The 25,973-nt window shown below is 42.6% G+C and overlaps 1 protein-coding gene across 1 annotated transcript; it reads left to right on the forward strand.

Moving 5' to 3' along the window:
- The first annotated feature begins 5,927 nt into the window (after window positions 1–5,927).
- On the forward strand, window positions 5,928–23,421 carry LOC142563248 (male-specific histamine-binding salivary protein-like). Its single transcript, XM_075673801.1, has 7 exons — window positions 5,928–6,062; window positions 6,837–7,018; window positions 10,839–10,906; window positions 11,367–11,447; window positions 11,888–12,013; window positions 15,788–15,882; window positions 23,290–23,421. Exons 1-7 carry the CDS (start codon window positions 5,928–5,930, stop codon window positions 23,419–23,421), a joined length of 819 nt encoding a protein of 272 aa, XP_075529916.1.
- The last annotated feature ends 2,552 nt before the right edge of the window (window positions 23,422–25,973 follow it).

The following is a 25,973-nucleotide window of genomic DNA, read 5'->3' on the forward strand; positions in this document are numbered from 1 at the left end:
AATTGCGAGAAACCCCGCGAAAGAAGCGTGAAACGGGGAAGCGTGTTGCGATACAGAAATATTAAATGACACTAGCGGGAGACGATGAAGAAGAGGCGAGAAGCAGCAAGGTTCGCTTATGTTGCATGGTTGTGTGTTTCGATGATGCGGCCGCTTCGTGGAAGATGAGCACTGACCGATGTGTGCTGTAGTTCGTGACGTAATCGAACGGCGTCACCTTTGGTAGACCTCACATGTAGACGTAGTCGGGGGCGTTGCCTCCTCTCGATTATCATCCGTGATCGGCTTTACTCAGGCGAGGGCTACGTATGGCGGAACCGCGCTGGCCCAATTTTGAAAACAATCATCGATGGCGACAGAGTTTATAGCTTCATGTTCACTGATTTCTCGCGGCTTAGTTCGCGTTGAAGAGAGAGCCAGCACAAAGGTCAAATCGCTCGCAGCTGCAGGCCGTATCTCCGAAACGATTGTGTTACGTGGACGACGCACGGGTTTCCTTGTAGGGTAGGCGTGGAAATGCTTGCTCATATATAGGCAAAGAGCGCTATTGGTATAGAAGGGGCGCGCATCGAGATTTTAATCAGTGACTCAATTATTTACAACGAACACAACCTGGGGCAGAAGTAAACGAAGTCTGACACTAAATATATCAAAAACCTGTTAACTTCACCACTATAGTAGGGAATCGACTTCACCGCTGCTGATCCGCATTGCTCAACTAAACTTTAATCATATATAGAGGCCAGTAGCAAATATACGTACTGCTCTTTGCCCAACAAAATAATACAGCGTGCATATTATCTGTCTCAACTGTACCCTTTCAGATGTCTCAACTGTACGATAGGAGCGTTAGCTTCAGGAAAACGAATGCGAAAGGGACAGAAAACCAAGCAAAGGCGGCTTGCAGGTTTCAATTTGTACACCTGTAAAAATGACTGCAACCCACAGTAGAAACCAAATTTCCTGTGCCATAGTGAGCACGTTCGTATGGGACGTTCATTTCGTATGCGACAAGTATTGATGTCTCGATGGTCAATAAGGTATTCAAATTGGGCAAAGTGCCTCATCTCTTGGCTGGCATTATAAAGGCTAACATGACATAACGAACGATGACAAATATAATTTTCGCGCGGCGTCGACGTGTATTTGAAATGTGCACGGGAGCAGTGGCTAGGAATTTTACGTGACTATTTGTTTTTTATGAAATTACGTCGTTTTGCGGTAGCTTCTGGTACCCGAACAGAGGCGATTTCCCCTAAAGGTACCGAACGCAACGGCATTGGCAGCAGTGTGGCACTGGAAACTACTAATCTCATCTACACTCATACGTGATCATACGTGATTAGTTATCATATGTGCTCAACTGCGGCGGTTGCTATGTATGGCGGGGACGTGCTAGCCACACCTTTCAAACAAGCTTCGATAGCGACAGAGTTTATAGCTTCGTGTGCGCAGATATCTTGCCGCTGTGTTCGCATTGAAGAGAGAGGCAGGACGAAGATCAATTCACTCGCTCCTGCAGGAGGTATCATGAAAACAATTTTCTTACATGACGGACGCACGGGTATCCCTGTTGGGTAGACATACAACTGCTTATGTATTGAAAAGGAAAGTAACGCTATTAGTATGAAAGGTGCGATCATTGGGATTTCAAAGAGTAATTGAATTATTCACCACGAACACAACCTGATGCAGAAGCAAATGAGGTCTCTCACTAAATATATTAACTACCTGGCAACTGCACTACTATAGTATAGAATCGACTTCATCGTTACCCTTCAGCATGGGACAACAAAATTTTCATCATATATAGACGGTTCTAGCACCTGTTCACATAGTCTTACTTGTTCAATAACCAATACATACGAACGTATTATTTGTTTCAGAGATACTCTTTCGAATTTTCCTGTAGCAAGAAATCATCTATAAACAGTTGAAATATTTCTCAATGACGCCAACGCTATTTCTAAGCGTTTACCACGCCTCGTAGCAGTCTAGCAGGTTCTTTCCTCAGTTTATAGTGTCGTCGAAGCTCATTTAAGGTCGTTGTCTTCTCGAGAAGGAAAGACCTTTTGCCGGTTTTAAATAGTACACCTATAAAAACGACTCACGAAAGCAGCCCGCAATAGAAACCAAATTTCTTCTTTTATAGTGAGCAGATTCGAATGCGACGTTTATCTCCTATGCGACAAGTGTGTTGACGTCTCGATGGTAAATAAAGAGTTCGAATGGTGCAAATTGCCTTGCCTCTTCGCCGGCATATTCCAGGCTAACATGACATAACGAACGATGACAAATATAATTTTCGCGCCGCTTCGACATATATTTAAAACGTGCACGTGAGCAGTGGATAGGCATCCAACGTGGCTAATTGTTTTTATGAAATGGCGTGATGTTTTCGTGGCTTGTAGTGCCCGAACCGAGGCTATTTGCCCCTAAAGGTACTGTAGTAACGGTATCGACAGCAGTGAGGCATTATAATGTACTATATCTGATGTACACTCGTTTCTTCAAATATTCTTTTTCTCGAAATGCGTAGTTGTCGTTGACGTAAAATATATCCTGTGGAGCGAGAACTTAGTTGTGGTGGGGCATCAATTCGGTTGGAGAATCATATACCTTTAAGGTAAGAATTTGCAAAAACGTGGGATACTTGTTCCGACATTCAAATACCTTATATTTTGTTATGTAAAATATGGAAACTGTGGCTCCGGTAATTAGGTTGTGAGTTTACTTATATTCTGATTTACACTTGTGTCTGTATGACAAAGTAATTAATTTTTTATTCATATATAAGCGAACCAAATTTCCTACGCTAAAAATAATCAAGTCCGAGTAAGTTCGAATTATTGAAAGTAAATGTATAATCCTATGCAACCATACATTTGCAGCAATTCCGTAAACAGAGTGCAGCTCGAGTTGATTCAACCTTAGTATTTGAATATATTTTATTCATACTTTGTTTGTGATATTTATTTTTGTTTCCTGTTTGTTATTAGGTTAAATTACCTTGTGGTCAAAGAGATATACTTCAGGGGGTGAAACTTCTATTGTCACAATATTTAGGTTTAGACTAGGAAAAATTTTTAAGTATAGTGCCTTTAATCATTACAATATATGATCGTGTTATAATAAATCAATAGCAAGGGTAAGCTTCTATACTTAATAGGGCGGTAGTTCAGAGCACAGTGATATTCTTTTACCATCGTGGTAGCTCTGTAGCTATGGCCTTTAATGTGAAGAAAACGGGGGCTAAGGGCACCTCAAGCTGCCTCATTGCAGCTTTTATCTTAGCCCCCGTCATTGTATTTTAGCAATGGAAACAAATAAAGAAAGAAAAAGAAAGAAAGAATTAGCGCGTGTCCCAGCTATGGCAACTTACACGTTTTAAAAAGTACCGACTCGCAGATACGACATTGAGACGAATGGTGTTTTATTAGCGACCGCCTTGCGCACACTTGTGAATTTTTTCTCTGATCAGTATCAAATAACTCGAGTAATCAAGTAAAAATGGAGTAAACACTTTCGCTATAGTGCAAGCTAGAATGCCGAATTGTACATCGCATTTGAAACATCATGTCCAGCATTTTTCATGTCGCTACTTCTTTAAGTTATTGTTTCGGCCTTTCAGTGTTGTGGCGCAAAACGCGAAATAAATGTGAGGGGAACAGAAGCCTACAAGTTTTTCGCATGTAAAGTGGCGATCACCAAAAGGGGTTTCAAAGAGTTATAACCAATAGCAAACATGGTGACTTCGAAAATGCCGCAAAGCCCTGGCGCAGCACTTGGCTGCTGTGCGGCGAAGAAACAGCCAATGGCATGCTGTTTGCTAGAACATATCGCAATGGCTTGGAATGTTGACAATAAATACCACTGAAGTGAACCAAAAGAAAAGAAAGTCGCAATTTCGTCCGAAAGGTGAAGCATCGATTGCGATCGCTAATCAATAGACAGCTGGCTATGCGAAGTAAGAAAGGTAGCTTTATTGTCATATAATGTTGTAAACATCAGCATACTAACTAAGTAACCTAGCATGGTGTAATGCGTGCACGAGCAAACATGAGCACGTCTCACTCGATGACCGCGGAAACTCGCTGTCAAAAGACTAGGGTAAGGAGACACGGCAGCAGCAGCAAGCGAATTGACATTCGTGCTACCTGTCGCATCGATGTGAATAAAGCCGCAGAAGTGTGCTCCGCGGATTCGTCTCCGGCCCGGATGTCTTTCAAAATACAGCTGTCCGGGTGGGCAGGCGCCCCACCCAGACCACCCGGACTAGCACGCCCGCCCCCCTTCCTCCCCCCCCCCCCCCCGAGAGCCTGGTGTGCGAAAGAAGGCGGCAAGCTTTCTCCCCTCTTGCCTACCTTGCATGAGCGAGTTCAGTGGCGATTGCGGGCTGATCCGCGCACGCTCAACTGACACATACAGCATATGGCGCGCGGCGACGATTTTATTGACCATAGCTTTCATATGGAACCTCACAGGGGCACCGGCAACAATGATTGAAATGCGCATGGAGTATCAATATAATTGCTATCGCATTAAAAAAACAAAGAAACAGGGGGATGCAGCTGCTTGCCATTTGCAGTAGCAAAAGCCAAGTACGCCGCTTTGTTATTAGCGTTAAAACTTCTTTTTAGTGCTGCTCTCGCTTCCTCGAAACTTCTGATAACTCCTCCAATTGGCATTTTTGTTTCAGATTTTGCGCCACAATATTCACATGCTGAAAAAGTAACTGAAAAGAATGTAGCGAGCTGGAAATACTTAAGTATATTGCTTTCAAATGCGACACAGAAACTTGACATTCATGGTTAGGAATTTATGCAAGAAATTAAAAATTTACAAAGTGGCTTTTGAGTAGCTAGCTAATAGGGGGGGGGGAATCCATGGTAAGCGAAAAATGTATCAGTCAGTGAGCGCAAGGCTATTCCTAACAAAACACCATTGGTATCATGGTTGTTTCTCGTAGCCCCTGGTTAAGCAGCTTGGCCGCATAAGCTACACGAACTGCATATATGTGAACCATGAGTTTACTCACATGGCTCGGAATATCAACAAATATTTGTTGTATTCTAACTAAGAAAGGCAAACGACTACCAACCCAAAATACTCTCCGATTTTTTAATCGTGGCCCCATCTTGCCAAGGCAGATCCTTCAATATTTTGAAAAAGATTATTGTCTTTCATTCTTTTGCAAGTCTGATCAAATGAAGTTTCTCAGATTCTGGTTATACTGCGACGCACACCCTATGGAAAAGGTTGAAGTGTAGCCTTTGACATATTTTCGGCCACACCAGTTTCTGAGCATGCATCTGCATTGGCATGCACGAGTGGTCTGTGCATTGACATGCACGAGTCACGTGTGTGTTTTTCGCTTTCGCCCACAACGCAATGCGGATGCTCGACTTGGAGCTGCAACCGGGATTTTGTCCTCAACAGGTGGGCTTCACAGCCAGTGATCGACTTAGTAGGGCAAAAAGCTTACATGGTGAAAAATACGGTAAGTTATCAAAACTAAGATAGCTTTTCCTTGCAACATCGGCTTATAATGCACTTACCACAGTTAATTTTCACAGAATTGTATGTAGTGATACGTACTAAGGTGACTAATGCAAGGACTAACTTTTACGCTGTGTCCTACGTCAATTGTTTTCCCAGTAATGCTCCTCGAGCGAACTGAGAGCGGCATGTGCGTAATTCAGAAGAATTTGCAAATTGCAACAGCTACGCTTGAAACTTCCTTGATCGCTGAACTTCTGTTCGAAGGTTGCAGCTGGTGTAAATGCATCAGATATCAGGATACATTTGTTGACGCATGCAGTGACGCCGTTCATGCCTCCTGAAGATTTTTTTTCCACTCAAGCACCTCACATATAAATTGGAGGCAGGATTGCTTTGTTCGCTAGATCTGCCTTTGCAGCGACTTGATGATGCAGGTAGCAATCTTGCTTTCTCTCTTTGGCGCAGCCTTGGCTGCAAGTGGGGGCAAATCATCAGGGCAGAGTGAGAATCCTCTTTGGCAGAATGAAGATTTGGTTGGAAGTTATCAAAATGCCTGGAAAGTAAGTGGTTTCACTTTATTCGCCAAAACATATTAAAGGCGACTACATTTTGGCAGTAGTATGCGGGCATGAAAAATACATTCCAGATACAAGACTCTAGTTCTCATTACAACTTTCCAACCTTTTTTCCAGATTCATTCTTGGTTCTCACCACGCGTTTCAAATAGCACCAGCAAATTTTTAAATGATGCTCTTGAAGAGTCTGTTCAAAACATTACGCAAGCGCTGTCACAGTGCTATCAGTTAAAAAACTGATGTTGGATATCGATTGTTAACCCTTTTCAGCAAACGTTACGTGCATTTTAGTTGAGAGTCGTTATACAAGTTTTAGTGCGTAGATTTCACTTGGGGTAGAGCGTGCTGATAAATGAAATGGTACCGAAACTGCTTTATGGAGGCATTTCACAAAATAGTGATTTCTGTATCAAGGAAAATTTCTGAAATGAGGAAATTGGCCATGTTTCACCTCCCTAAGCCTTAATGCTTTGAAGGATTTAATTTTTCTGTGAAATGTCTGCTTCGATGCTGAGTAGTCGGTTCTAAATATGCAGAAAGTGAAATAATATGTGGTAGAGTAGCAATAAAGTATGAATGCTTAATATTTATTCAGAAGGTCCTAGAATACGAATACGCGGAAAGATACTCGAGCATGAAATAGTTTGTAAGTAATGCGAAATGATTTAGCGGCCCGCAGTAACTATTCTTGAAAAATTTTAAGCAAGATACAGGTATTTAATTTCAACTGCCCTTTTCTGCTGTTACTACGATTTTCAGAGCATTGGACAAGAAAGCAACGTGACTTATGTACTCGCCAAGACCACATACGAAAATGACACAGGATCCTGGGGTCAACAATTCAAGTGCCTGAGTGTGAAAGAAACAAATAAGAATGAGACAGCTCAAACAGTTCAATCTGTTTTCACGTTCAGAAATGCGTCTAGCGTGGATAATGAATAGTGAGTATCTAAACGTTTCACTCGATTAGTCGAAATCACTGAGGAGTTATATGTAGTTTTAAATTTTAAGTAAAAGGGTGCAAAGATTAGTGAATATCTAAACATTTCACTAGAATAGCCGGAATCATGAAGGAGTTACTTACTTTAAAGACTAATTAAAACAGTGTTTGGCGTCATCTGCCATCCTATATATATACCTGGCTTAACATGTGTACAATGGCTATTTCCTCTGCAATGTTGATTGCTAAAGGACACTTAGCATGGTGTCTGTCCAGAAATTGTTTTAAGTCGAGTCATCTCCTGAACTATGTCATCAAAATCAGCATTTAGTACCCCATCTGAGGTCTTCCCTTTCAGTAGACTACTTGTAGCAATATTCAGCAATTTACTTAACTGGCCGTGCAGCAAGAACTGATCTCAAATATTTATTTTTCTTTTACAATATGGCACTCGTATACTTCCAGATAAAAGAAAACGAGGCCCCATTGCAGAGTCTCTCAAAGATAGGTACCACGCAATATTCGTCAAATATCGTTGACGTTACCGCATTGCAGCTATTACTAAGTTATGACTTAGCGAAAGCGTTAGAGATCTTGCAAAGTTCCGATGACGACTAAGGCTCTTAACAAGTGCTACTTTCAATGATGATGGAAGATGAGAAATGCTCTGGAAGACTCCGGCGCGCTTTAAGCTCTGTAAATCTTACGTCTTAAAAGTGAGAGAAACGCTGTACTAATTCATACACAGGTGGTATTGTATCAGGGCAGGGCCGTAATGACAGATAAGCTTTCTCCCTTTGAAGAGAAACATTTTTAATGTATTCTCAATGAAATGTTATTACAGCAGCAAATATGTGCTACGTTCTGCGCGGACTTCAGGTGCTTGTGTTCTTGTTCGTCACGGTTCCAGAAAAAAACCGGCAATAAGAGCAAGGAAGCATTGGCAGAAATATTTCTGTATTTCTATTTCAACGATAAAATAATAAGGTGCAACTAAAAGTAACCATTACTATTTAGCCAACCATGGTATTATCAGTGCCTCCAGTATGTCATATATTCTCGCACATTCAAGTTCGTGAACCGTTCTGACTACCAAAAAATTAAGCACCTCAGATCCCTTTATAATTCTTGCTCATCTGATATTATCGGCCTTGGTTATAGTCTTAAAACCCTGAAGTTACATAAGAGAATGTCCACTCCAAAGCTATTCTACTACGTTATACCTTTAGCAAAAATGTTCTTTCACACCCTATGCCTTGTCCGTGAGGGGCGCTGTTTCAAATCTCAGAGATGATTATATGCTCATCGCAATACACCAGAAAGTCTAGAAAAGGATGGCGGCGGAGTGGCCTAAATGGTGAAGTACCGCAATTGCCATGCCGAGAATGTAAATTCTATATAAACCTGGGATTCTCTTGTCCACAATTTTTTACCTTTACATTTATTATTCTGCATTTCAAAACAACATGTTATTTATATCCTGTGGACTTCGTAAGGCATCATTGCATATGTCTTGGAATGACCTCAGCTATAATGTGGCTTTTGAAACTCAAGGACATGCAGTTTTCAAGATGATATCATGGGTTTGAATGGACTACGATATCGAATACCGACAGGTAATTGAACCGTTGAATTATATATGAAGTAATTGGTTCCTATGGTTTCGGAAGTAAGCACATACAAAATAGTGTTGGTAAAGCTAGAAAAATATTATATCAGCGATACGTTCAGCGCACACTTTGAAAGAGCTAAAATATATTTTCCCTGATCCATTATGCACATTGAAGTAACATATTACCAGAAAACAGTGCTTGATAAGGCTCGACGTATTAAATAAAAAGCGCAAACGCTAATAAATATTTAATTCGTTTCACTCATTTACTGTATAGAGCAGTTACAACCACCCCCTCCCTGCAAACACCAAAAGCAACCCATATGAGCATGCAATGTTATACGTGGGAATATTGAAAAGTCCCCCCTTATTTATAGTGAAAGGTAATACAGTTTTGGACAATATTGTAAACCTTTTCCCGAAGTCAGTCTCGAAAATCTAAAGAACACTGGCTGTGCAGAAACCCACTCATTAGTTTTTCGTTGCGCCATCTCTTTGAAGCAATACATGCGAGGCACGCTATGGCGGGCATAGCCTCCGGCAGCCGGACGTAATTACTAACATTATAATTTTGTCCAGTATCTCGCGGAATTCATATATTTCTGTGACATGGAGAAGAAAGATACCAACTCCTGTCTTGCTTCGGCAAAAAGCCAGCTTAGCTATGGGCAGCTCCCCGTGGTCATACGGTGAGCGTGATCATCATCATACAATAGGATATCATTCAATCGACAATTTCAATCCTGAATCACAACATATTTTGATAAAAAATTCAATCTAAACTAAGTAAGAGTTTTGTCGCTTGCTCGGTTAGCTTTATCGCTAACGACGCCCCTCATGTGAGCCGAAGAGTGTCTGAAAAGGGAATTGGATCATTTCTTACAAATTACGTTGTATTTGCACTGAACGTAAACATAAACACATTAGAGATTTTGACTCAGACAATCTATTTGGCTTAGTTGTTGATTGACGCAAAAAATGCACATATTTTTTGTAGCGAAGGCGTGCAATCGGCGTTTGTTGTGTCGTCGAGTAATTCCATAGAAAACAGAGCTGGTAACTTTCAAAACTACCGGAGTCGTGCATATAAAGATACCTGCACACCGATAGATTGTATGCGTGCTGGAGTGTGTTGAGCCAACTTTGGTATAGAAGTAATTATCATGGGACCATTTCAGCAGGAGACCTCAGGAAAGCAGCCCCTGAAATAAAAATTTCGGTTTCGCACGCGGCCAATATGAAACCGACTAGGAATCTGCCCTTAGTATGTTTAACCTCTTCGACTACGTATCGTCTTCAAGACCCTTAGACTAGGAGCGCGCCAATTATTTCCCCATCACCATGGTGCTAAAAATGCGATCTTGTAAAATTCAAAATTTGTGAACCTGCTAGCATGATGAACGCTTACAGTTAGCATATGATGTTTGATTTCGTATTATGCAGCGCAATTTCATGCCAGTTCGCAATTGCGTTCACAGGATATCATCGTTTCTCTATACGGGCGAAGTAATGATTGCGATAGTATTGTGTAGGAACACAAGCGTAAAACTCGTAACTTTGTTGGCAGTGTGAGTTAAACGTGAGCTAAGTAAGAACGTGCAGTTGTGCTAGGGGCCTTTTGTTTGAATAAAGGCTTCCAACAAATTCATTCACGTTCATTAATAACAGCCTGCATCTTTCTTAGCAAATTTACAATCACTTCTCACTATCGGATATGTTTCAAACTTTAGTCGAGGGTCGATCTCCGAGGTAATGTACATCCGCGCCAATACATATACATCATTTGATTCGTTGAGCTGAGTTATTGTTGTGCACTTTATATATTAAACGCTAGGAAGATATTAGATGAAAGGTATGCACTGTCGGTGTATTGTTTCGTGATATTTGTTTGTGGGCTGCCATTCTCAAGTTTGAGGAATGGTGTTGACAAGAATGCAGCACCTGGTATGAGCAGCTTAGTGATTGAATTGTGGGGCAATATAACATGCACACAGCGCATGTATTATAGCAGGCAGTGGCATATAACATACATGTACTTAAATATATGCGAAACGTCGCGCCGATGGCGACGACGACTGAATAAATTTCGCTTGGGGTGTCCATATATTTGCTATTGCAATAATGTACCTTTTGACTATTTTGCACCATGCACTGTTGAGCCGCTCTTCTTATGCCGCACAAACATCTGCATTATATTTGTTATTCGCAGTTACAATGTAACAGAAACAGTGCAGGCCGTATCCACCCATGGCTACAACAAGACAAAAAACGCAATTCGTTACCTAGAGTAAGGTAAGTACACGCAACTTTTCCATAGGACAGCAGTCGAATTATCTCTTTATTTCCACCCGTGAAAATTTCATCGGGAGTGCTAGCTCTTGACAATTCTTATTGCACCGATCGGTAACATATTGTGTAGGTATAATTCACCCAAAAAGAACGCGCATTTTTCTTAAAACGTGTTAAATTGATGTGCGCGGAACTATATGTCATTTCATGTCCTTCACGGTATCGGTATAGGATATTTCAGGAAAGGAAAAGAGACATACAAAGGCAAGGACACAAAAGTGCTCTTATATGCCGCTATAGGTGCTTGTGACGTTTTCTTGCATAGAAACCCCAAATAGTAGTGGCCTGATGAGATTTATTGAAGTTAAATATTTTCTGTTTATTCGGCATGCTTCGGAAATATACATCATTTTGCTTACAATAATATTGTACATTGGTATTATTTCAGGCGAACAAAACTTCACAGACCCTCTCATCTTTAGTGATGGAGAAGTGTGCGATGTTTTCTACGTGCCTTATCAAGGAAATGGTATGCAGCTATACAACGTTTAGTTGTTCAAAAAACGTGAATTTTTTATTAAATATTTACACTTCAAGTGCGTGTACCCATGCTAAAATAAAACGGTGTTTTTATATATGAGGGAAAGGATGCTGCTTTGGGAAAAAAGATATCCGAGCTTCAAATATCTGAGGAATAGAAGAATGCTAGAGACGAATAAAGAGAAAGAAAGAGAGAAATATAAGAGAGAAAAGAGTAATCAGCATAAAATGGGACATCCTACGTTATTTTTGTCTTGGTATAAATATGTTCATATAAATAGATCATTACCCATTCCAGGTATATGGTAATCGAGAAAAAAGTTTTATAAAGTCTAAACTCATGGCTAATACTTAAGTTCTCGTAGAAATGCTCCTGACGCACATTTCTGAGATCATGTAAATTTTTATATGTTTTTTTTTCTTTTGCAGGGTGCGAACTCTGGGTCAGAAAGGAGAACGTGAGCAGCATTCCCGATTGCTGCCTGTTCGTGTTTAATGTATTCTGTGCGCAAGGAAATACAGTTTACGATAAATACAATGAAACAGAATGCGCTGGTAGTCAAAGCCAATGACTTGTGCGACCAATACTTTTACAAACCTCACTTTTTTGTAGCCGGTAGCATGCACTTAGAGATAATAAAAGCTTATTAGATTGCAGTTGCCTTTGCATTGCATATTTTCGCAAACGGAAATCAAGCCGGGGCTGTAATGCTAATACAATAACCTTAAAGAACCTCTAATGACTTGCCTCAATTTTCAGATGATAGCGTCACAAATAAAGGATGGCATACCACGAATGGGATACCAAAAATGTTTTTCGAACCTTAAAGACAAGTGGTGTTACAACCGTAATACGCGGCTTTCTTTATCTTTTCTTCTGTGCTAGGGCTCTGAAAGATATTCAATGGAGCAAAGCGCCGTTCAAATGTTGGGCGTCTCGGCTGAGAAATACACGTTGAGGCACCCCTTGGCGACCGTGGTAGACTGCGCTGCGCAGAGCGCAAATTCTGTCTCGGAAGCCACTCATATCACAGCTACACCTAGTTCTGGGTCGTAGAACGGCAGTCCAAAAACGAAATGATGTTTCTGTCGTATTCAGATCGCAGACATTCATCCCGCCACCAGTTGCTGCGAGCCAGCCTTCAGAAAGAAAGATGCGAATTAGAACAGTGCGCGGTGTCGTTCGGTGCTTTTCGACCACCTAAAACTAGCGATCGGTTTCTCCTGATGCAGGGTTTTCGTGGTACCTTTTTGTAGCACGTGATAAAGTGGTGGAAGAGTTGGGTAGTCCCAACTGATATTCGAGACACCTCATGTTGGCACAGAAGGAAGCCCTAAACCGGTGACAACTGGTCGCCGTTTCAGCTGAAATATTCGAGGACTGTCCTCCTGGCTTAGAGCTTTCGAGACTGCGTCAGTTAATACACAAAGCGGTATGGAAGGTGCCGCACCAACATGTTACACATTGAAGAATCCACGAATTTCAATAGTGTTTCGCGGTTACACCTTCGAGCACATGGAGAACTGGGTGACTATAATGGAACACGTTGCCACGCTCAGTGAGCGGATCGACGCGACCAAGCTCAAGATTGTGCACTTCATCCAAAAGGATGGCGCATGTACCTGGTGCGAGAAACGTAGATCTTTTTCTTTAAAAAAATTCTGGGGTTTTACGTGCCAATACCACGAACCTATTATGAAGCACGCTTTAGTGGAGGGACTCCGCTGATTAGGATCACCTGGGGTTTTCAACGTGCTTCTGAATCTAAGTACATGGTTTTCGCAATTCGCCCCAACGAAATGCGGCCGCCGTGGACGGGATTCGATCCCACGACCTCGTGCTTAGCATCCCAACACCATAGCCACTCAGCAACCGCGGCGGGTTGCTTTTCTTCCGTGGACCAAGTTATGGCGTCACCTGCGGGAAAGCTACGCCAAAGCTGATGGCCGCGATTGAAGCAATTGGACCATTCATTTGCTTATCCGAATGGTGAACGAGAGCGTTAGAGCGTACTTTGAGGGCATGGCGCCCTACTTTCATCGAGCTCCCTCTAACATGGCAAAAGATAAGAAGCTCCGGCACCTCAGGAGATGAGTTGTAGGACATCAATTTGCTGGCCTCGTTCGGAGTTCATCCCAAGAAGGTAGCCAATTATTTCACTCAAGACACGACAATGGAAAATTGCCGCAGCAGCGGTCGGTTGTCTACAACCGGTAAGCCGGTATCGCTACAAAGGTGCACCTCACTAGAGCTGTGTGAAGTAACATTGTACTCTTTTCGAGACCTCAACCAGTGAACGACGAGCTTTAACGCCTTCATATACGCGGAAGCTGTTGGACCTTCCATTCCCGCTACGACGCGCTGAGCTGACACTACGCCTCCGCAACGCTTCTATCGTAGCGAAGTGACGCAGGTGTTAGTTTTCGGACGCCTAAGATCACCAGGGAGACGACGACGAAGGGGGATGTGCTCCAGCAGGGGCAAATGCAGATCTGCAGGTACGAAGACGATGAGAGGTATCATTTGAATAGCCAGGTTTATTAACATGGCATTTCCTTTAAGTTTACACTGCACACATATTTACATACAAAGCGATGTCATAAGCGTCATCGACGGCCTGCCTGACCGGTCTGATCTCCCGTAGTGAAGTGGCGCCATGTGCTGCTGTGCCCTTGCTCTCTTCAAAACTACTCAGCACATTCCTTAAATGAGTTTCTGCAGCATTCAAGGCGCCCGCGGACCGGCGGGAGGCGCAGGCATCTGCCCCAATAACCTATTTCGACCAATCAGGCAGGCCGACAGCACCCAATAAGGGCCAGAGTGTAAGAGGTCCAAAATGGTCAATCAATCAATCAATTTTATTATTACATAAAAATAAAATACAGATAGACGTATACAGAAGGAGGTCCCATAGTTAAAACTGAATTGGGACCTCTTGTTCATGGTTAACATAAAAGTTCATTTAGCAAGCAACAACAGCTCAATTGGTACAATTCCAGTAATAATAAATAATGACATACAAATCTATGTAGAAGTAAGTAATAGACAATATAACGGCAGTAAGCAATATTTCGAAACTAGATAAAACGAAAGTAAAAGAGGAAGAAAGAGAAAAAGAAATAAAGAAAAAGAAATCAACTACATGGAGTACATAACAATGGCAGGTCTAAAACCAAAATCGGATTATATATAGCATAGTGTCACTTACATATCACATAACAGAAATTTTTTCAGTTCATCATAAAATCGATGGGGTTTCAGGAGTTTTATTTTAAATGGTAATGGGTATTCCATGATGACATGGCTGCAAAGTGAATTGTCTGTTTCCCATAATTAGTGCGCACTTTGGGCAGAATGAAGTTATTATGCAGCGCAAAACGAATTGAGTTAGTGTTTGTTAGGGATGATATAGGAATTAGCGATAATGATATTTTGTCATTTATTATTTTGGAAAGAAGAGTGGCAAGGCTGTACTTGACAAGGGCTATAACGTGTAGAATGTTATTTGCTTGTAGTAACTGTTTAACATTGGCGGTGTGTGGATGCGACGTGATTATTCTAACTGCCTGGTTTTGGATGGTTTGTATCGGTTTTAGGTGAGTAGTGTACGTGTCATCCCAGGAGGTAATGCAGTAGTTAATGTGAGAGTGTGCAAACGCGAAATAAAGTGATAGCAACACAGGTCGTGAAAAAAATGGACGCGCCCTGATTAGAATGGATATTCCATGTGATAACTTCTTTTTAATATGCTTTATATGGCGATGAGATTTTAGTTTATAGTCAATAATAACACCTAAGTACGTGCATTCTTCACTTGCTTGTAATAAATGGTCACCAATGGAAATGGGCGGACTGCACAGTGATGATTTATTCTGGGATGAGAATGAAATAAATTTAGTTTTAGTAGGATTAATGGTAAGTCTATTCATTTTGCACCATTCTAACAAGCTATGCTTCGACCTGCTATGCTATGCTCTGTGCTTCGACCACGCAAGACAAGGAGATCTCATCTTTCTTCATCCGTGTTCCTGAACAACATAGTTTCAGCGAAATTTTGGAAAAGATTAGGATGAAAGTAATTAGGGATACCTGCCAGAGACTATGCCTGCCTTAGCGTGTCTCTCCTGTATTGCTTCAAACAGAGGGTGCTACAGACAGCCCTAAACTCTGTGAGAACGTAAGTAGCATCCTTCTTTAGGTTTTGGAAGAACGCTTCGGGAAAGAGCTTCCGAAATTGTGCAAAAGTACTTAAGGGTACACTATAAATCAGCTTTTCGTCTTTCAGCTTTCGTCTTTTCGTCTATAAATGCGTTTTGTCTTTGGTGCAGCCGTGGCTGCAAGTGAGGGTGTCGCATCAGTGCAGAGCGAGAAGCCTCTTTGGGCGAACGAAGATTTGGTTGGAAAATATCAAAATGTATGGCAAGTAAGTAATTTCATTTTTTTCGCTAGAACTTAATGAAAATATAATATAATGTAATATAATATATAAATGTAATAATAAATTCGCTGCAGAGGCGCATCTAGCGAACCAATGAATCCTGCTTCGAATTTATATGGGGAGGTGTTCGAGTGAAACAACACTTCACCAGTCATGTGCGGCCTCACTCCATGCGTCAACAAAGATATCCTGACATTTCATAAATTCTTACCAGCTGTGACCTGCGACTAAAATTTCAATAATCAAGGGCGCTTGATGTATCGCCCTGGAGGACTTGCTGTGGCGCCACCTGCTGGAGTCACTCGATGGCGTGGAAAGTGACGTAACGTGACACCCGCTTGGAAGTTCTCGACACCTCCAGCGGTTCAGCCACGGTTAATTCTGGGTGTTTGCATGCTTCAGTTTCAGCAAAAGGTTTTTAGCGAGCAAGCTACCTGATTCTGTCACATTGTTCATTCAATTCTCATGATCTTTCATAAAAACAGCTATATATGTATATATATATATATATATATATATATCCTTTTGCCGCAATAAGAATGCTTTTCGCAACATTCGTCGCAGGGAGTGAGGCTTGCCTCCTTCGGCAGAATTATCGCGGGAGCATGATTTCTCACCGGTCTCTTATAATGCAAGGAAATTTAACCACCTGTATTTTAGTCTCCTCAATCCGTGCTTTCGCCATGTGTGCGCATGCAAGTCACGTGCATCTGTGTTTTAGCGGATGTATCAAGCGAGCACTCTTCTAGCCCTGTGCGCATCGCTCGATTGCCTCTTGCGATCACCATATTATTTCATTTTCAGTTATTTTATCAGCCAAGCACCCCGCTTCCGCGTCACTTTGGGGTACGCATGGAAACTCATGCTGGGCTCGGTCGAATACGTCTGGCACTGCGGCACCGAGCAGTAAACCATGCTCTAAGAGTGGTCAACTAAATCACTATCGTGGGCGCGAACCGCCTTATCTGCAACCCTACAATCAAGGCTTGAATGCTTCAATCGCCATGCCACCGAGCTGCGTAGCGGCGTTGGCTCTGGGAAAGGGGGAAAAGGCGCCAAGATGCGAACGGGAGTCACATGATGTCACTCTTTACGTCAACGCAATAGCAGCGCCACATTCTCCGGTGGCCCTCGAGGCTAATAGAAGTTTGCATTTAGAAATTATTCTGAATTATGCGCATGCGGCTTTCATTTCATTACAAAACGTTGCTGGAAAACAAGTGGCGTAGGGCACAGCGTTAAAGTTAGTCGCTGCATTATTTATTTTCGGGCCTATCGCTAACTACAGTTCCATCAGGTTTACAGAGCTAAAGAAGAGAATGTAAACAAAATATAGATATGAGTTTTTATAAAGTACAGTGTGTTTCAACATGTAAACGTTTTACCCGCCCTAGTGGCTCACTGGATAAGGCGCCCAGCTGTTGAGGACGAAGTCCTGGTGCCGGTATTCAGTACCAAGTCCGCCTTGCGATGGCGGTGAAAGAGAAAAACAGGCACGCGAGAGCACTACTGCATTCGATCGAGAGTCCGGCTCAGCAATTGATGAGGCCGAAGATATTGTGTAGCTTACGCTGCAACCTCTACCATAGGACGTGTGTTGCATTATAAAGAGAATCCAAGCAACTTGATTTGAATGGACCTGCAAAAGAAATAAATATACTAATCTTTTTAAAACATTACGGATCTGCATTGGCTAGACGGGGCCACGATTGAACAGTTCGAAGTTATGTGGAGTTCACGTTCGTTTCCATGTCTTTCTTATTTAGAATACAAGAAATATTGTCGGTTGTCCGGGCCGCCCAATTAAACTGATGGCTCCAATATATAAAGCTTGTATCACTCGCTTGAGACAAGCTGCTTTGAAGACGGCTACGAGAAACAACGATGATAACAACGGTATTTCGTTAGGGCCCATTGGACCATCAACGTCCTACAGATGTCCAGCAGAGATATGCTCCTGTGTGGAGAGGGCTTCTGTATCTGAAGCCAGTTTAAGTAATGTAAAATAAACATATTTTTCTTCATTGCCGGGCCTGAACGCTACCCAGAGTTGCCAACACCGTCTCTCTGCTGTCTTTCTCGCCATGAGCCAGACGGGTACGTTAACAGATCCTGGAATATTGCAGCATCAATTCCGTTCTGACTGGCATCTACCGATAGCCTAATCGGTTTCCTCTCCCGGTAATGGTTTCATACAGGATCAGTAGCAAGCACTTCCCCCAGGGCTTTGCAGCTAGCTCCTTGACGGTCTTCCCAAACCGATGTGACATCATTGTTTTAAATGTCGAAGTGCCGCTGTTAGGTATGAAAAATTTGGGATAAAGCAAGTGGTAAATGTTACCATGCGCAGAAACGCCTCCAGCTACTTCTACTTGCTTGGCGTTGGGACTTTCAAGATTGTCAAGGGTGCGCCATTATTCGATTCGGCGAAGCACCGAATAACGGGTGCCAAATGGTGGCAGGAATAGGAACCGACGAGCAGAATGGTTATTGCCGGCCGCTCGGACAAGCGGCAGAAAGAAGTCGAAGGCTGGTTTAGATATTTTTTGTGGTCATTGATGCGACCGTGACGCCCTGACGGCTTTTTGTAGGAACCTCTGTGTATTCCCTGCTACGCGCGTGCATTGAGAAGCTTGCTAAGAAGGCAGGGGGCGAATACTTCAAAATATGTGGTGTTTCTCAGCAATCCTGTGTCCACAAGTTGCTGACAGTGCATGTGTGCCGATGGCACCGTATGACCGGCTGCCGCCGTTTCTCCTGTGTTTGTGAACGAACAATAGAGGCCCGCCATGGACTCAAGGGCGTGCGTGTGTGCTGCAACACAAGTGCGTGACCTCTAACAGCAGGGAGGAATCCCTCGTTCTCTTACCCTTAATTAAAACGGGCGCCGCCAAGACCTTGGGACGTGCCGGGATACAATTGGGTAAGCTTGATTGGATCGTCACCAATATCTGCCATTGCCCAATACAGGGAACTAGGGAAAGGAGAAGCTATCTAAACGCAGGTTTTAGACCGAGCTAAGCAGTCTTGAAGCTGAGCCTACAGTATGCTGAAAAGCCTTAAGGAGCTAGTGTTGTCCGCTATCGCCTGGGCCGCCTAGCGGCGTCTGAACTGCAAATTACTAGTCGACAAACCAACGTTTGCAACGAAGCTCACGGTAGTTCCCCTCAAGTTCGCTCAATCTGCTCAATGGAAGACGTCAGACCTAGATCCCGGGAAACCCAGCCCAGCAATCGCATCCACCGCAACGAAATCGGCTTTCCAGCGTTCTTCGGGAAAGCTCTGCCGTCGACTGTAGTTAACTGTTCGTTGTGTTTCTTTTGTCTTCATCATTGATCTACATTAAGTGCATGTGTGTTGGTGTTCTTGTGTTTCTTGTGTTTCCTTTAAATTGTGTGTCGTTGTCAGCCTATAAATATTTTTTTCTCTCTTTCTCCCGACTCTGACTCCTTGCTGTGTCCGCTTGTGTGCACAACAACCAACCGGCTCGTATACCCCGTCGACGACTTTGCGCCGAAAGCTAACGGGTTACAGGCCGTGACAAAGATGTGTTCTACCCTCTGTGGATCCAAGCTCATCCCGTCATGTGTCAAAACTTGTGTCAAATACCGGAGAGAATACTGTAAAAAAACACATTTCTTCTGGCTCAGTTCCAGGTTAAGCGCTAGGCTTCTTCACAGATCGATTAAAAGGTTGTCGTCATACTCGCTTTTGGTTCGGTCCTGCTCTAGCATGTCGTTCAACACAACCTTTGAGGTCTTCTAGTACTGGGGGGACGGCACATTGAAATATTTCTGGCGCAAACGACATTCTAAACACCATACGTAATAAAAACCAGTAACGGCCATATGGTGCGCTTATTGCGCAGATTTCGGAGCTTTCTTCATCTGGCTTTATTTGCCTGTTACCTGAGGCTCCATACAAAGTCGTAAAGCACTATGCACACTGACAGAAGGGGCTCTGTTTTCCAATGTTGGCATTGGATAGCGCTTACGAAGCACTGATTTCTTCAGGTCTGAAGCCTCCGTCGAATGAGGCTAGCTTAGCATGCTCTTTGAGAAACTAGCAAACATTGTTGGGGACATCATTGGCACTAATTAGATTAGAAGAACAGTTCTGACTAACGGCCATGTCCTCTCCTATAGAGGTCTCCAAGGTAAGAAGCATTCCGGGTGGGATTTCTAATCCATAGGGACATAGCCGCCACATTGATGAATTCTACAGCAATAATTACAGGGTAGCAGTAGTCGCAATCAAACTTAATAAGATGTATACAATAAAGGTAGTAAAAGCCTATGCGCCGACATCCAGTCACGAAGATGAGGAAGTAGATCAGTTTTATGAAGATGTTGAATTAGCGATGACAAAAGTGCAAACTCATTGAAGGATAATAATGGGCGACTTCAATGCAAACGTGGGGAAAACGCAGGCTGGTGAACAAGCAATTGGCGACTGCGGCGCCGGTGCTAGCAAAGCTAGAGTGGAGATGCCTGTAGAATTCACAGAAAGCAATAAGCTGCGAATAATGAACTCCTCTTTTAGGAAACTTACCTATTGAAAGTGGACCTTGAAAAGCCTTAATGGTGAAACAAGAAATGAAACTGATTTTACAGCTTCTGCCGATCCCAGCCTAATGCAGGATGCAGAGGTGTTAGGTGGGGTAAAGTAAAGTTATCACAGGTTAGTGAGGGCTAAGATTAGCCTCGACCTTAGAAGAGAAAGATTAAAATCAGTCATGAAGAAACAGGCCAACCTAGAGGCAGTAAAGGTAAATGCACACAAATTCAGGCTGGTACTTGCAAACAAATATGCAGCCTTAGAACAGAGGGATGAAGATGGCATAGCGATAGTGAATGAGAACGTAATTAGCTTGGCTTCAGAGGCAGCAGTTGAAGTGGGAGGCCAGGCACCATGGCAACCAGTAGGCAAGCTCTCTTAAGTAACAAAGGGCCTAATATAGAAACGACAAAGAATGGAAGTGTCAAACTCAAGACATAAGAGCGAGACTGTCAAAGCTGGTGAACAAGGCGGAAATATGGAATATTTAAAACAACGGGAGAAAGACTAAAGAGGCCGTAAAAAATGCATGCTGCAGGAACCCAGTGAGAAGGAAACATAGCTGGGGACCAACCAACATGTATGCACGGAAACATAAGCAGGGTAATATCATCAGCAATCCCGAGTGTATACAAAAAGCAGCGGAAGAATTCCATACTGACCCGTACAGTGCGCAGAGAAACCACGATACCTCCATTCGAATCAGTAGTGAACAGGAAGCAGAAACTCCTCCTATAACTAGCGATGAGATCAACAGGGCCTTTCAAGACATGAAACGGGGAAAACTGGCAGGAGAAGATGGAATAACAGTCGATTTAATCAAATATGGTTCAGACGTAACTCTTGAAAAACTGGCGGTTCCCTATACTAAGTGTCTATCGACTTCAATATTCCTAAGAAACTGTGTGTACGCAAACATCAAACTAATCACAAAAAGGGAGACGTTAAAGAATTGAAAATTTATAGGCACATTAGCTTGCTCCCAATAATTTACAAAATATTCACCAACATAATGTGCAATAAAATCAGGGCAACACAGGACTTTATTCAAACAAGGCAGCAGGCCGGCGTCAGGAAGCGATACTCTACAATGGTTCACATCCATGTATTTAGTCAGGTATTCGATAAATCCGCAGAGTACCATCAGCCTCTCTATATGGCTTTCCTAGATTACGAGAAGATATTTGGCTCAGTAGAGATACCAGCAGCTATAGAGGCATTACGTAATCAATGAGTACAGATCATTTACGTAAATATCTTGAAAATTATCTACAGAGTTTCCACCGCTACCCTAATTCTATACAAGAAAAATAGGTAGATACCTATAAAGAGAGGAGTTTGACAAGGAGATAGAATCTTTCAAGTGCTGTTCACTGCGTGCTTGGAAGAAGTATTGACGCTATTAAACTGGGAAGGCTTAGGAGTAAGGATCGACGCCAAATATTACAGCAACCTTCGGTTTGCAGATGGCCTTCTTCAAGTTGCAGCACTGCAGACGAGTTACAACAAATGATTCTTGCCCGTCGATATCGGGCCCCTCGGTTAATCCCCTTGCCTCTAGTTTATTACATAACGAAAGTCTCGAAACCGGCAACATTGATGCCTTCAGGTAGCATGTGTGGGTTTACTGACCATTTGCCTTCACCCAAAAAGATCACGTTCTCGTGACGCCTGCGGTAAAAAGGACATACCACGTCCGCCGCCAAGGTCTGTAAGTGGTGGCGCTGGCTAACACTCCCAGGGTTCTACTAGTACACATAAACACCCAAGAAAGTGGATGGGGAAACGGCGCCGCGGTAGCTCAATTCGTAGAGCATAGCACGCGAAATGCTAAGGTTGTGAGTTCGGTCCCCACCTGCGGCAAGTTGTTTTTTCATCCACTTTCATTTCCATTATTTATCGTTTCTTTAGTTCATTTATTAAGTAAAAGTAATTTACCCTATGTTGTCCTTGGTGTCAGTGTTTGTTGGTTCTTTATGATATGACTAATAAAAAATCGGGCACCTCAGTTAATCCCTTCCGTATCGATTAACAAATGATTGAGGACATTAACAACGACAGTGTAGGAGTGCGGTTGAAGATTATTATGAAGAACACAAGCATAATGATCAATAGCCGCGCAAGGGAGCAATAGTTTAGGATCGGCAGTCAGCCTCTGGAGTCTGTGAAGGAGTACCTTTACCTAGGTGAATTATTCACAAGGAGTCCTGATCATGAGAAGGAAATTCATAGAATAGTAAAACTGGGGTGGAGCCACATACGGCAGACATTGTCAGATCCTGACTGGAAGCTTACCATTAGCATTGAAAAGGAAGGTGTACAAAGAGTGTATTTTACCGGTTCTGACATAGGCGGCAGACACTTGGAAACTGACAAAGAAGCTTGAGAACAAGTTAAGGACCGCGCAAAGAGCGATGGAACGAAGATTGCTAGGCATAAGGTTAACAGACAAAAAGAGAGAGGTTTGGATAGAGAGCAAACGGGTATAGCCGATATTCTATCGGAGATTAGGAGAAAAAAATAGAGCTGGGCAGGTAATGTTATGCGCAGGTTAGACAACCACTGGACCATTAGGGTTGCGCAAAGGATACCAGCAGTAGGGAAGCAAAGTCGAGACGGCCGAAGACTAGGAGGGGTGACGAAATTAGGAAATTCGCAGGCGCTAGTTGGAATCGGTTGGCACAGGGCGGGGGTAATTGGTGATCGCAAGTAGAGGCCTCTGTCCTGCAGTGGGCATAAACTAGGCTGCTGATGCTGATGATGATGATTATGAAGGTTCTAGACAAGTTTGTACCGTCTGTCTTTTATAACAAGCCTGTTTCTGGTCCCACCCAGTTCGCTGCGTCACATGCACGATCAAGCCTGCTGCCTCCAAGCAGTCCAGATCAGCTTCCCCCTTACATTCTACTGCTACTGGAATACGACCTGCCGGCTTCATCGATACCTGGGAGCCTCATAAAGCTCTAGTTGCTCGACAGAAGCGATTCGTTCGACTAAGCCTTGCTCTTTGGCAACTGCACCGCTCAACGTCACGGGAACTTTGTTGTACACGACAAAATAGTCTTCATGAATCTCGCTCTCTGTCGTTGCGACTGCGAGACAAACTCGTTTCGTAGCTTTTTTCTGGAAACGAAAGAACGCGTTTAAACTACGTTGCAGTCGTGCTGTTGCTCGATAGCACTTCTATACAATTTCTGAGGTTAACGCTATCTGGAAACAGTTTGAAGAAACTACAAGTTACAACTTAGTGAGATTCTCGAAATGCTTTAGCATTGTTCGCGCTCGTATTGGTATCCCTTCATTATTCGAACCAAACGTTAGTTCAATATCACTAATCTTCTAACGCTTGTTTTAAAACCATAAAAATGAGGCAATCATTCTGATGTCTAAACTGCATCATAACGAAGATGTTACGTCCGACGTGCCAAAAACGGTAGTTATGCGTTGACGGAAGCACGCTTGTGCTAGTTACGTCCTGTCCAGAGCATCACATACACTCACGTTCATGTAAGCCGACGTACAATAATGCGCCGACGTTTCCAATGGATCAGTGCAGAAGTAAATGAAGTTCCACACTCAGCTACACATTTACACTGAGACAATTCGTATTGCTCTGATATCATTTTCACGCCATGTTGCTTTGCTATAAGGGCAAATGAAAGGTTTATTCAAAGTCAGCTTCAACATATTTGAGATGGGAAGGTGGCCTTACTCGGACGTATCACGAACTTCTTCTATACGAGATGCGTGTTCATATTTTACGTTTACTGAGCGTCACCAAATTCTGCTGTAGTGGCAAACAGTTCATTTCCTCTATAAGTTCATACGGCTGCCCGAAGCAGTGGCAAAAGCTTACATGAAAATGGCAAGGACCGTGATAGAAATTATTGTATTTGCTGGTACATTAGAACAGGGTATGAAATTATATAGGCGAACGAGGCAACTGTGAATGTTTATTTTACGTTCTCCGTAATATAAGGTAGTAAATCAATCAGGTAGTCCCTATATATTTAAAAACTCACGCATGTCGATCAAAGAGGAGCGTTTAAAGGGACACTAAAGCGAGACAATAAAACATCTTAAACTAATGAAGGATTGTTTCAGAACACTGCAGGCAGTCATTTCAAAAAAATAGTTTGATTATTACATGAGAAAATGAAGGTCCAAGTATCAGTATTTCAATTTCGCACTGAAACCCCAGCGCCGGGACGTCAGCGTGGCGTCCGGGATTCCAAAGTATGTTTTCGCGTTTGGGCCGCGTTGGCTGAGTAAAGGTTCCCGAAACTTGCCATGTTTAATATTTGCTTCCTTTAGAACGCAATGAAGTCAATCTGTACCGCTATATATAATTAGTAGGCCCTAGAAGGTGCCATCAAAATCCAAGACGTCACAGCCACCAGGTGCGGGAACAGGCGTCGCCACCCGTATTTCCTTCTTGCGCTTTTTCTGACTTACCAAACGCCTTATCATTGTAAGAGTGGCGTTTTTTGGTGTTGTAGAAAGGTAATTTACTGACGCAGAAGAAATCATTTTTCAATTTAGTGTCCCTTTAAAATATGTGCACACAAGTTTCCACTTGAATATTTCAAAAGCAGTGGAGCAACGTAGCATTAACCAAAACTGTAGACTGATGAGATGGGATTCGAAGAAGGCATAATGTCAAAACGCAGCGCATGCGGCAGAATTCTTTACGCTTCATTTGTCAGCATTTTATTAGAAAACTAGTAAGCTTTTCTCAAAGGAGCATATGTACTTTGCTCTTTCGGAGTTGTCAACATGTCTTGACGTGAATGATTTTAAGATGTTAACTCTTGTGCCTCGTTTGGTGGGGAAGAGGTGACGTCATTTGGGAAAACAAATAATAAAAAATGAAGGATATGGAAAATTCTTTCGCTTCTACGGCTTTCGAATTACCGAACACATGTAGCGATGCGTCACGAATACTCCTTACTTTTGCACCACGAAAAAGAAAAACACCTGCTCAACACTATTATTCTCGGAATTAAATGCTGAATTGCGGTTACTTACGCCAAAGAATCTGCGGAACAAAAAGAAGACGAAAACGAACAGGCGATAGTTTTCCAGCAAAATATCTATATTTGTAGTTGAGATATTCCATTAGTTTACACTACACTTCACACGAATCACGAACACGAATCACGAACACGAATCACGAACAGCTGTACATGTAATAATTCAAGGAACTTTCCGAATCGCTTCTAGCACACGTCACCGTCTTCACAGCTGCGCCCTCTCTGAGAAATTCTTGCTTTTTATTGTTTTATTATTTTCGGTGAACAGCTGCGGTAGCCAGACATTGCGCACACTTTCACAGATACACAAATTCGTTGAACATGTAGAGGAAGAGATTATAGATAATGTTTAAGGCATCATCACAGCTCAAAACACTAGTCTTAACATAGCATAACGACATGCTTTATTATATAATTTTAGATCCAGCGTAGCCGTTATGAAGTTCCTTTTGCCCGCTGCGAATGGGTAGTTATCGAAGTTATACA

The sequence above is a fragment of the Dermacentor variabilis genome, chromosome 11, assembly GCF_050947875.1.
Source record: "Dermacentor variabilis isolate Ectoservices chromosome 11, ASM5094787v1, whole genome shotgun sequence".
NCBI classification, from domain to species: Eukaryota; Metazoa; Arthropoda; class Arachnida; order Ixodida; family Ixodidae; genus Dermacentor; species Dermacentor variabilis.